Source organism: Octopus bimaculoides, chromosome 2 (genome assembly GCF_046866305.1).
Source record: "Octopus bimaculoides isolate indiv1 chromosome 2, ASM4686630v1, whole genome shotgun sequence".
In the NCBI taxonomy this organism is placed as follows: domain Eukaryota; kingdom Metazoa; phylum Mollusca; class Cephalopoda; order Octopoda; family Octopodidae; genus Octopus; species Octopus bimaculoides.
Window position 1 is genome coordinate 163,196,575 of NC_142929.1, and position 13,665 is coordinate 163,210,239.

A 13,665-nucleotide genomic window follows, 5' to 3' on the forward strand; every position below is an offset into this window, starting at 1 on the left:
AAACTTTTGCACTCGCTTCACATATCATTTCTCCCAACTGCGCCTGCTCAACAAACAACCTGTTGTGCTCAGTGTAAAATAAAACTCTACAGACAGAACACCACCACAAACACAACAACCACCGCAACAGAATACAATACTGACATTTATCTCACACTGTCTGGCCATCACCTCATCCATCTTTATTTCAACTCATCAAGAATTATTTCGTCAACCGAAACCAAATCGAACCAGCCATGTTGATCGATCTTTTCAGGGGTAAATGGAAGCAAGACGATGAATTGCCTCATAATTTTGTAGAATTTATGGATGCTGCAGGTAAAAAAGAACCTTTTGGTCCCTTGTTATTACTAATTTTGTTAGTTTTTTACTGTTTCAAACTCTTCTTCTTCTAGCTCCTGATTTTCGTCGATAGTGTTAATGGGCACTAGGCTCTTAAACTTATTCAAACTATTAATATTAATCTTTTCTATTATAGGCATAAGATCTAAAACTTTGTGATGGAGGGGACTAGTCGATTACATCGATCCCAGTACTTGACTGGTACTTTATTTTATCGAACCCGAAAGGATGAGGCATAAAGTTGGCCTCGACTGGATTTGAACTCAGAACGTAAAGAAAAATAATAATAATTATTATTATTATTATTATTATTATTATTATTATTATTATAAGGGCCTAAGATACAAGAAATAACACAAGACCAAATTACAAACACAAAAACAAGGTTAATGTCAGATCAAAAGAAATTAACATAAGCAAGATGTAACTTTTAAAAATTTCTATGAAAAATTCCACATTAAGGAGACAGACAAGCAAAGGTAATTCGGTGGAAACCCCACACGAAGGCCCACGTTTGCTCTGTCATATCTGGGGCATCAAAAATACCATCTCCCAGTTTCTTTCCTCCTATTTTGTAAAGCATACCCAGGGTAGGCCCATTCGTCCTTGCTACCTACTCACTACATCTGTTTTTCATTAAACACACAAGAAGATAGCGTCTCTCTATCCTCAGTTTCTTAAAATGGTTCTTGAAAAAGTTGATGAGAGCTAGACCAGTGAATAAAATGCTTGTTTTCAAACTTTTCCACCAGTCCACCGCACAACTTCGGCCAAAATCCACCAGCCAGGGGAATATAAGCGACCTCTCCTTCTTAAGAAATGTGGAACATCAGTTTTCACTTCAGCCTTGGCCATTAGCTTGATTCATTCTACATGCGACAGCAAGGGTTCGACACAAACCTGCAAGTAGGTAATCCACTGACACTGTCGGCGTGCAAGAAGGAATTGTCGCCTTTGCGCACATTTCGAAGAGGTTTGGCTATTTGACACTTCCGTTCCAGTAGAGCTTGTCTCAAGCACGTAATTTCTCCTGAAGCACTTGCGTGCCTAAGACCATTGAAAGTTATATATAGTCTCAGATTTGTAAATTCTTTAAAAGAGACTATTCAGACTGTTTTCGTCAACGCCTAAAGTTCTTCGTAGGCCATTGCCATTCACACCCTCTACAAACCTTCTGTAGAATACAAAAAGTGTTTTCCCGCCGATCACCAGCTTGTAGAACGCTATGAATACATAGCAACATTCTAGATATCAAACACTTAACCTCGGTTCGCGTTTGACACCATGATTGCAGCTCAAAGATTCCCACGTCATTTCACTTTTGTTTTCGTTATCGTTGCCGTTGCAGTAGTCAGTATATTTCAGCAGCTCAACAGCCTCAGTGAGTGTCTGCGTACCATCAGCGACGGCATCTCGAGACCACTGTGTCGTGGGTGTTGGTAACAGTTGAATTTGCTAACCAGCAGAACCTGTTCCTTCCATAAGAAGCGAAAAGACAGGCAACGATACACAACCTAAGTAATGCAGGCATTAGCGACATCCGTTCGATTTTTCAAGAACAATTTCCTCTTGACACTTTTTTTTAAATGTAATTTAAACACTGAATACATGCCGCTGTACATTGTAGCGAAACCGACTACTATAGGCCAGCTGCCAAATAACGACAGTCGATCATGTCGAGCATTTTGAACTAATCTAAATTGACCAGTAAAACTCCAAAATCAAATCTATTCTCGACCTGCTCTCGGTGTAATGAATGAAGTGAAGATTGTTGTGGATAGATCTGCTGGCGATGACAGATCTATCCACGACAGACTTCCCGACGACAGTCTTCAGTTGGCTGATTTTTGCTACATGTATAGTACCTTGACTTTCTCCCTACTACTATCACCTGCATTTCTTCACTGTTGTCAAAAGGCATGATAGTTGGGATGCCTGTCAGGTTTTCAGATGCGACTAACATCTGCAATTCCAGCAATATTCCTGTTTTATTTAGTTGAGGAGTTTATCCCACTGTTCCTCTACCATTACTCTCGCACTTTCCTGATCTCGGTGGTGTTGAACATTACTAACTTTTACATCTGTCGCTATTTTGCCGTTGTTTAGAGGAAACGTAATAAATTCTTGGGGTATGAAAACACTTGTAACCACTGTTTTGGCCTCTATCTCGCTGTTTCAGGTTGCTCTTCCTCTTTCCAAGTATGTTATTGTACAGTACACATCTTACAGAATTTTTTTTGTTTTCAATCTGCGCAACTCTGAAGCACTGCAGTTTCTCTTCCCTTAATGCACTTGTCGTTCTCTTGTTTGTTTTGTTCACTTCTTCAGCTGTAAGTCTCATAACGTCAGATCAAGTTATATCACCTTTGAATTCTGTCCACTGGGTTATGACTGACGCAAACGAATTTTGTTTTTGTTTTTGTCTTAGGCATCAATCCCTGTTGTTGTCGTCGTCGTTGTTGTTGTCGTCGTCGTTGTTGTTGTTTTAGTTATTGTTCGTTTCGTTGCTGTCGTCATTATAGTTGTTAATCCTTTTGTCAGTAACTTTGAACGTTACGCAGCAGTAACTAAAAGAAAAGCCCAGTCGCCTTTATTTCTCTGCCTTTCTCCTTCTTTTTTCCTAGTATACTCCCTTCAACTCCCCTTTTGACACATTTCTCACTGGCGAATATCATTATGCCTAATCAGTTTAACAGGGTTATGAACCTAACGTCCCATGACGCTGTCTGCTGGCATGGACTTGCGTCTCCAGGTGCCAGAATAGCCCATCCATACCGGACTTGTCTGGGTTAATTTTTACCCCCAGTTAACGATTCCTATTCATTAAAAAAAAAACTACAACACTTCGGCACCATTACGGTGGCAGTGTCTGCATATGCTGACACGGCTCTCCTTCACCCCAGTTCCAACGAGGTGTCCCTCAAATCGTTAATTTTCTGTAATGTGGCTTCAGAGTCAATAAATATAGGATGGACGGAAGAGGGCACACTTGCCACAAATACGTAATTCGAAAAGGCTCCAGTAGTAAGTCATTTACTCTGAATACTCAACATATGCACACTGAACTCAGAATGTAATGAATCAGGAAAAATACTGCTAGGCATTTTGTCGGACGCATTAACGATTCTGCCACCGCTTTAATAATAATAATAATAATAATAATAATAATAATAATAATAATAATAATAGTAGTAGTAGTAGTAGTAGTAGTAGTAGTAGTAGTAGTAGTAGTAGTAGTAGTAGTAGTGGCTTTCGTGGTTTCTCATCTTAACTGATTTGAAGTGTTATGGGCTACAGCAAATATTCTGCTCAATACCACAGATTTGCTTGTCATTTGTTTGACCTTAACCAGTTGAGCATGTCCCTTAATGGATGACGATATGTGCATCTCCGATCACGAGCAGAAGTAGTAGGGGAGCATCATAGCCATGTGTTCAGATGAATTCTTTGGGGCTTGGATAATTCACGTCTGGAAACATGGGTGTTTCGTTCAACAGCCTTAAACAACCCTTATTCAGGGACCTTTTGAGCGGGATGGGCTACTCGACCTGAAGAAAATTCTAACTGGGCCCTACCTGCAAGGTCATGCGCTGTTAATCTTGATATGAGATCACCATGCCGCGCACATATAGGTGTACCCTAATCAGACGAGTAGTCATAATGGTATGCTGAGCTTCGTATATTTTACCCGTGTCACTTTGATGGCATGCACTGCTCTCTCACTCAATAATGATAACAAGAACAATAATAATAATAACAACAACAACAATAACAACAACAATAATAATAATAATAATAATAATAATAATAATAATAATAATAATAATAATAATTTTGGCACAATGCCAGTAATTTCGAGAGGTGTGATAAGTCGATTATATCGAGCCCAGTGCTCAACTGATACCTATTTTATAGACCCTGAGAAATGAAAGGCAAAGTCGATCTCGGCGCTATTTGAACTCAGAACATAAAGACGGACGAAACGACGCTAAGCATTTTGCCTGGTGTGCTAACGATTCTGCCAGCTCGCCGCCTTACTAATACTAATAATAATAATAATCCTTTCTATTAGAGGCACAAGGCCTCAAATTTGTGGGGAGGGGACTAGTCGATTACATCTACCCCAATGTTCCACTGCTACTTAATTTATCGACCCCGAAAGGATCAAAAGCAAACTCGACCACGGCAGAAATTGAACTCGAAACTTAATGACGGGCGAAACACCGCTAAGCATTTCAGCCGGCGTGCTAACGATTCTGCCAGCTCACTGCCTTAACTAATAATAATAATACTAATAATGATGATGATGATGATGATGATGATGATGATGATGATGATGATGATGATGATTTCTTTATCAAGCACGGGTTTACATATTAAGAAAAACATTATGGACAAAATAAAGAATGTGTGTGTATGCGTATTGTGAAGGTTTTGCGTGTAAACAAGTCTAACAAATTTTTTTTTTTTTAAGTGGGAGAGGAAAGAAATCAACTATGTGTAATCCGCAATAGGGAGGAGACGGTCGAGGGCTGCTCATGGAAAAACCCCATAAAAAAACTCATGGGCACCCTGACTTTGGGGTCAGGTGTCTTTTTCCCTTTCCTTTTTTCCAACTACAGGTGTATGTTCAAGATAGGCCCTTTCGCTCGCACCATTCTCACCACTTTTATCCATTTTTCAGCAAACTGGCTAGAAGACAACACTTCCCTCTCTATCCTTATTTTCTTTTTCAAGTGAAACTTGAAGGGGTTCACCAGGGATTGACCAAAGAGAAAAGCGTTTGACTTCAGCACCTTCAATCTCGTCCGCCATACTACCTCTTTCGCCATGACCACCGGGCATATAAAAACAGCCTTTCCTTCCCGGTTGAAGGAAGGCGGCAGGGCGATCTTCACGGTGGATCCGGTTGGCAGCCGGATCCGTCCCGCACGCGACAGCAGGTGTTCGACATAAACCTACAGGTCAGCAATGCTCAGGCACTGGACGAGTGCATGCAGGATCGTCTCGTCGTCCTGCGTGCATCTCGGACATGCTCGGCTGACGGCCTGTAAAGTTTATCTCGATTAGGCAAATCTCCCCGGTAGCACTGCCGGGCCAGAGATTTTTAGACATTATCCATTGGTCTCGCCCCGAAAGTTCTCCGGAAAAGAGCGACTAGCTGATCTTCTTCGACGCCCAAGGTCTCCCCAAGACGTCGTCGCACTTTTCCTCCACTAATCTTCTATAAAAAGTTAAAGTAGACGTTCCACCTATCGCACTGTCTGATTGGTTGAGGGCTGTGAGCGCTTGAAGACATTCCACTTTCCAAATGCTTCCACTCGGTCTCTGTTTTACCCAGGACTGCAGTAATGTTAATAATGGCTAATTGGATAAAAGCCAAGAGAGACAAAACTCAGGTAGATTCCCACTGTAGGTAATGTAAATCAGAAGAGGAAAGTGTTACTCATATAGTTAGTGAATGTAGTATGCTGGCACAGATAAGAATACAAGACAAGACATGACAATTAGGGACAGCCAGGATAGTTAAGAAGATTCTTGGCATCTAAAGTTACTTGTAGCCCGAGGTTAGGAATTTTTCTTTTACAACAGTTTAATCTGTTGTGCGTATATGAAAAAATAATAATAATCTCTCATTAGCCACAAGAGGCTTTAAATACATAGAAATAATTCATTATAGAAAAATGTACGGTTATATAAAAAGCATGGAAATAAGGAAAGATGTAACGATTTACCTGCCATTACCTCCGCCCACTCCTCTGAACGTTTTCTAGATCTAATAATGTTCTGCTTTTTTACTCGTAACATTTACAATTGCTCACTCTCTTCTCTGATACTTGTCATTTTTTCTTTCTCCTCCATTACCTCTTCTTCCTCTTCCCTTTCACCAGTCCCTTTCACCAGCTAAAAAGTCATTATTTGTAACGTTTCCTTTTCTCTGCAGGTATAAGCAAGGACTTGCAGAGCCAAGTTTCCCAAATTCGATACATCAATGATTTTGAGGGTGATGGAGACAAATGGGTGTATAAGATCTCTATCGAAGGAATGCCAGAAGCGAAAATTTACCCCTTCAAATTCGATGAATCTTATTCATCCACTGATTTCTTTGGTTCGCCTTTCACAGTAAGAACACATTTAATTCTTAAAACTTTTTGTCAAAAGCCACACTTAACTTTCATTATTGCAAGCTAAGAAAATACATATTAACTTTACTATTTCCCCGTTGGTTATAGCATATTAGAGCAACTACAAGAGCCAATGCTGAGCATGTTTTGGTCTTATTGGAATCTCTCCATTGTAGTATAGACGTTTGTGTAGCTGTCATAGAGAAACTCTAAGTAAATGCACAATAAAATACACTGGTTGGCAAATAGAGTTATTCAGAGCAAAAATTACTCGGAAACGTTCTTAAAGAAGTTTGACGTCTTATTAGATACGATCAAATGCGGTTAATATTAAGAATAATGAAGGATTGAAAGATTAGGTGATAGAAAATTCGAAATGGAAGAAATATACAAAAAGAAATGACTGAAACCAGAAAAAAAAAGATGAACTTACTGAATATGTTGATAAAGATTTTAAACTCCTATTAGACTGCTTTGGTTTTAAATTACAGTTGGAATGATAACAAAGTACTAAGAGAAGTACTATTATATATTACCTGGTCATGTTTAATAAACAGAAACGAACAAACACTATGGTATTAGATAGCTTCAAATTAATCAGTGCCTCTATTTAAAAAAAAGCACCTCCTTTCATCCTATTTACTTTTTGAGTAGATGCTGAATCTCTTATGATTAGAATGAGTAGAACATTTTGTTATCAAAGAGCAGAAACATGACTGATGGTGCATCAAAGTCCAATATCATTTCGTTATATAAATCCACGCCATCTTTAGTTGTTTCCATAAAAATGTAACATGATGGAAGGTCATTCGTCCACGTAAATATCTAAAACGAAGTACATGTTTGATGGGACAGTATAATAAAATTAGGGTAAGAGACGGTTGCACAAAATTAGCTTCTGCTTGATTAAAATAATTTGGAGTGTGCTGAGGAGATGAAAAACATGGGAAGGGTACGCTGAGCTACATAAAGTTGAGGCCCTCTGTTTTAGTTATGATATATCTATCAGTGTTCATTTTCAGTGCGTGGTTTTGCAAAACATGATCTACCCATGAGTTTATTATCAGTGTGTGGTATTGTTATGTATAATCTCTGTGTCCATTAGCAGTGTGTGGCATCGTCTGATAGAATTTTCGTATCTGTTTCTCTTTAGTGTGTGGTGACGAAACTTGCTGACAACAAAATACAGGAGACTATTACCCAATCGGCTGGCCAAAATATGGTCGTAGTCAAAACGATCGAGAATGATAGTAACATGAGTACCGTAAGTAATATGACTGGAATATTATATCATTGTTTGGGTTATTGATTTAGAGTCAGTTAATTACTTCATTTATGAATTAGTTAATTAATTAGATTTAATTAGTTTTAATTAACTGCTTTGTCAGTTGATTTGTTAACAAGTAATAGATAATGATTTACCATGTTAGAAAATTATTTTTTAGTTAATTAATGAAGTCGTTAGTTAATTAATAAGTTAATTAACTGCGTAGCTTGTTAGTTCTTGTTAGCTAACTCGGCAACTAGAAAACTTGTTAATTACGTACTAACTTGGTTTATTATTCAAATAATTAGTCGATTTATAAGTTAGCTAATTAGTTAGAAACTAATAAGAAAAGTAGTTAATTAGCTACTCAAAAAGTTGGCTACTTAATGAGTTAGATAAGTAGTTATACATGTGTAATTACAGACAGAAATTAACTATTAACGTAAGTTACCAACTAAGTTGATTTAGTTAGCGGGTTAGTGTTGTAGTGGTAGAAACACGGTCAGAGCGCTGTTTTGTATCACTCAGACGTTATCTATTAAACAAGGGCAGTAAACACAAACACGTTAAGTGCGTAGTTATGAAGTGAGCAGCATCTTGCACGTTGGAGAGAACTACTACTCAATTAATTCTTGAAAACAATTAATTCTTGAAAATGTACCGTGTAGCTACAGAATTGCAAGGAGGATCTACTTCAACAAGGAACCGGTAAATAAGTTTTCTGCACATCGACAAAATGTTATACATGGGCATATTGCCTGGAAACTGAGAACGACATCAATATTAACAGGATGTGTATTCTCTGTTAATCACAAATAAAAGTTACATACCACATTTCGAAGCTTAAGATTTTGTAATCCAAGAGAAAAAGAGAAAAACCCTTTGAACAAAAAAAAGATCAGTGAAGCCCTTAAACAGACAAATGTGAACGAAAATATCGATTATATTTCATGCAAAGGATAGACAATGTGTATATAGGCGCAAGCGTGGCTGTGTGTGGTAAGAAGTTTGCTTCCCAACCACATGCTTCTGGGTTCAGTCCCAGTGCCTGGCACCTTGGGCAAGTGCCTTCTACTATAGCCTCAGGCCTACCAAAGCCTTGTAAGTGGATTTGGTAGGCGGAAACTGAAAAAAGCCCGTCGTGTGTGTGTGTGTGTCCGTGTCTTTATGTCCGTGTCTTTATGTCCATGTTTGTCCCCCACAACCGCTTGACAGTTGACATTTCCGTAGCAGGAGATTATTCTTTCTCCAAAGTACTGCCGTAACAACTGTATTGTTTCTCTTGCAGTATGAGCAAGTTGCCCCATCTTGCTGGAACCATGTGTGAGGTCTACTTTGAATGGCCTTCACGTTCCCCAGACTTGACTAGCCTGGATTTTTTCTTGTGGGGATACCTGAAAGAGATGGTTTATGTCAACAAACCGGAGACCCTCATGCAAATGAAGAACATCAATAGAAATATTAGAGAAATGGGATCTGAAACTCTTAAGGGTATTATGGTGCAAGCTTTGGAAAGAGCACGGCGTTACGAAGCCGAAAATGGTTGCCATTTAAGCGATGTCAATTTTCATTTGATGTAGTGATGATGCAAAATTTGACATGCATATTAATTTCCATTATATCCTTTATATTGCATCAAAATTTCATGCATTTATTTGTTAAGTTAAGAAAGTTATTAAAAATTAAAACCCATAAGTGACTTTTGGGACATCCTGTATAATACCGTCTATAGAAAGAATTTGGGTTAAATATCAAAATAAGTATACCTCACATTGAGCACATCCAAACTTAACAGCGCCAGAGATATAACAAAGTACAGGGTGAGCCAAAAGTCATGCACCGAGATTAAAACTCAATATATATTACATATTTCGAAAACAATTATTATTGTCAGTTCACAATATTAATTGCCATAATTCTGCATTGTATTTAACTGAGAATAGATACTCAAATCATTAAGTGAGCTAAAAAAAGAAAATGTCATCTTCCCTTCGTAGCTCCTTAATAAGCAAAGGCTATATGCATTGTTAGATTGACTTTCCCTGAGCGTGCAGCTCTCTTCGTGAGCCTAGAGTAGCTGGGTTGACCTACTTAAAAACTTGGTGAAGAAATACTTATCATACCAGCAGTAAGTTATACATAGCAGCATATCCCGAAAGATGGGGAATATCGAAAACACTGACAGGATTTCTAGCCACTCCTGGACGTACAACGGATACATCCTCACTTGGAAGGCCATGCCCTTGCTATTTAGGAGCGGGAGATAGCTATTAAGTCTCTGATCAGTAAGAGACAATCGTCGGAGAGGAGCAGTCGACTATATAAGTTGTACTGGATGGCATTCATCGGCATACATACATACATACATGCATACATACATACATACATACATACATACATACATACATACATACATACATGCAAACATATATGTTTACACTCATGTATACATATATATATATCAGGTCATCCTATAAGTTCTGTCCGAATTTTGAATAAAGAAAACAAGTGATCAAATGTTATATTTAACTGAAATTTAATCATCAATGTACTTTCCCTGGTTATCTATGACTTCCTTCCATCTATTTACAAGCTTTTTAATCCCATCAATGTAAAACTCTTTTGGCTTCAAAGCGAAGAACTCTGAAATGTCAGTTTCGACCTCCTGGCTTGCGAAAGTTATGTCCCCCAAATGATTCTGTAAACTACGAAACAAATGGTAGTCTGGAAGAGCAAGATCGGGAAAATAAGGTAGATGAGGATTTTTTTCCCAACTAAGCTCTTCGATCTTCTGTGATGTGATCTTTGCAGTGTGGGTCGCGCATTGTCCTGATGAAACATCACTCCTTTTCGATTCACGAAAACAAGTCTTTTTTTCTTCAAAGCTTGGTTCAAACGCTCTAATTGCTGACAGTAGACATGAGCATTGATTGTTGCATTAGGTGGTAACAATTCAAAGTGAATTACTCCTTTGCTATCCCACCAGATAGAGAGAAGAACCTTTTTACTATGAAATTCCCTTCCCGGTTGTGGTTGAGTTTTTTCCCTTTTACCAAGCCACTGTTTACGACGTTTAACATTTCGATAGAAGATCCATTTTTTGTCATCAGTCACAAGTCTATCTAAAAAGGGTGAAATGAGTTCGCGAGAATGGAGAGAAGAGAAGATGTCAACTCGGGATTTGCGATTGCTTTCGGACAATTCATGAGGCACCCATTTTTTATGTTTAGGAACCTTTCCAAGTTGTTGAAGATGACGATGAACAGTTGTATGGTTTGAACTAAGCTTTATTGCCAATTCTTCAACTGATAATGCAGGATTTTCTTCCAGTAATGCCTCAAGGCATCAAACTCAACTGGACGTTCGATCTTCATCTTCAAGGCTGAAATCTCCACTTCTGAATTTTGCAAACCATCTTCTGCAAGTTCTTTCATTCAAGCATTCTTTCCCATAAACTGAGTGTATGTTTCGAATAGCTTTGACTGCAGAGTTTCCTTTTCTGTTCTCATAAAGCATTATGTGCCTCAAATGCTCTTTGGATACTTCCATGTTAGAAAGGGTTTTAATCAAAGAAATTTTAATTCTATTATTCTGTGAAATATTTAATTAGTTTAAATGTACACAAAGGCATAAAAATAATTTTTAATTCCATTAGACATTCTAAAATACTATTAAATTTCACTCAATTTTAAAAAAGGTAAAATCGGACAGAACTTATGGTATGACCTGATATATACATCCTATACACAGCTATACACGTACATGGACGCGCCTGCATTCATACACCCACACACACATACATTATACATACATACACATGACTATAAAACGTTTTCATAATTTTTTTCCTTAATTATCTTTTCTGTTTCAGGTAACAACAGCTGGGGGTGTGACATGTGTAATAAAGTTTACAAAAATGTGAAAATTCTAATAAAGCCAGAATAAAAGAACTCGACATCAAAAGAACCAGTAATTAATTTCTACTCTCTCTCTCTCTCTCTCTCTCTCTCACACACACACATATGCGTTATATGTGTGTGTGTGTGTGTGTGTTCGTGCGTGTGTGTATCTACATAAACATATATATATACACACACACATACATATAGTAATCAAAGTATATGCATACATATATATATATATATATATATATATATATATATATATATATATATATATATATATATATATATATATATATATATATATATATGTATATATATATTAAATATCAATCAAAATGTACAGTATTTTAGATCCATTTCAGCCAGATGACAGCTTAATTAAGTAACACCACGTGCTCCTCAGAGATGGCAAGCACGAGAAAAAAAAATACTGCTACCTATGAAGAGCACGTGAAGTTAATCTAATATCCAGTTATTTAATACCCGGTGCCAAACCGATTGATAAGATCGCTTGAAATGGATCTTTGATTAACATACCAACACGTGTGTATATTCTTAGACGACTATATGTGTGTATACATACATACATACATACATACATACATACATACATATATATATATATATATATATATATATATATATATATATATATATATATATATATATATATATATGCGTGTAATTAGATGTGTGAGAGAGTATCTGTTTGCTTATGGTAAATAACTTTATACAACAGAGAAGTAAATACATACAAATTTAAATCATACAATCAGTAAAAACTGTTTGTGTTCTGTATTAATCTGCTCTATTCTGATACCAACAAATTTTTCCAGTGTACGTTTATCTAAATAAACATCATTCTCAGGACTGGTTGCTTTATTTTCTTATAAACTTTGCTTTTGATGTAAAAGTATACTGATGAGATACATATAGACAATTTGGTTTCTGGCTTAAAAACGTTCCAGATCATATTTGCTCCGAATAACAGGAAGGGTAGAATCGTGAACGAACTCCACAACCTTTTTCTTTTCTTCTGTGTTAAATCTTCCTACGGGTGCAGGTGTGGCCATATGGTAAAGATTTTGCTTCCCAACCACATGGTTCCAGGTTCGGTTCAACTGTGTGTCACTTTCAACAAGTGTTTTCTAATATAATCCCAGGCCAACCAAATCGTTAAGAATGGATTAGGTAGACGGAAACTGAAAGAAGCCCGTCGTATAATATATGTGTGTGTGTCTTTGTGTTTGTGTTTGTCTCCCACTACCACTTGTCAACCATTGCTGGTTTGTTTACATCCTTTTGATTTAGTAGTTTGGCATTAGAGATCAATAGAGTAAGTATCAGGCTTTAAAAAAATAAGTACTGGGGTCGATTCGTTCGACTAAAATCCTTCAAGGCGGCCTTCCAGCATGGCTGCTGTCCAGTGACTGAAACAAATTAAAGATAAAACGATAAGTAATAATTAACAGTTAGGATTTAATCTATAATATATATATATATACATAGTCGTAGGAGTGACTGTGTGGTAAGTAGCTTGCTTACAAACCACATGGTTCCGGGTTCAGTCCCGTTGCGTGACACCTTGGGCAAGTGTCTTCTACTATAGCCTCGGGCCGACCAAAGCCTTGTGAGTGGATTTGGTAGACAGAAACTGAAAGAAGCCCGTCGTACATATGTATATATATATTTATATGTGTGTGTGTCTGTGTTTGTCCCCCCCCCCCCCCAATATCGCTTGACAACCGATGCTGGTGTGTTTTACGTCTCCGTAACTTAGCGGTTCGGCAAAAGTGACCGATAGAATAAGTACTAGGCTAACAAAGAATAAGTCCTGGGGTCGATTTGCTCGACTAAAAGGCGGTGCTCCAGCATGGCTACAGTCAAATGACTGAAACAAGTAAAAGAGTAAAGAGTAAAAAGTATAATATATATAAACTGTATGAAATAATATATGCATTAATTTAAAACGGGAAAAGAACAATCCCTTCAACAGAACTTTAAATTCGTGCGTACAATCATACAT

At 37.5% G+C, this 13,665-nt stretch overlaps 1 protein-coding gene across 2 annotated transcripts in view; it reads left to right on the forward strand.

Annotated features, from left to right (window-relative positions):
- LOC106867514 (uncharacterized) overlaps positions 1-11,882 on the forward strand; it is a 23,283-nt gene extending 11,401 nt beyond the window's left edge. Inside the window, exons 1-4 of one of the 2 annotated variants that reach the window (XM_014912401.3) lie at positions 1-318; positions 6,287-6,465; positions 7,621-7,731; positions 11,606-11,882. The exon at positions 1-318 is cut by the window's left edge and continues 199 nt beyond it. In XM_014912401.3, the coding sequence (XP_014767887.1) occupies positions 237-318; positions 6,287-6,465; positions 7,621-7,731; positions 11,606-11,656 (423 nt within the window). In that variant the 5' untranslated portion in view covers positions 1-236 and the 3' untranslated portion in view covers positions 11,657-11,882. The remainder of the gene's footprint in view (positions 319-6,286; positions 6,466-7,620; positions 7,732-11,605) is intronic. The other variant, XM_014912402.3, reaches the window with a different exon arrangement.
- The last annotated feature ends 1,783 nt before the right edge of the window (positions 11,883-13,665 follow it).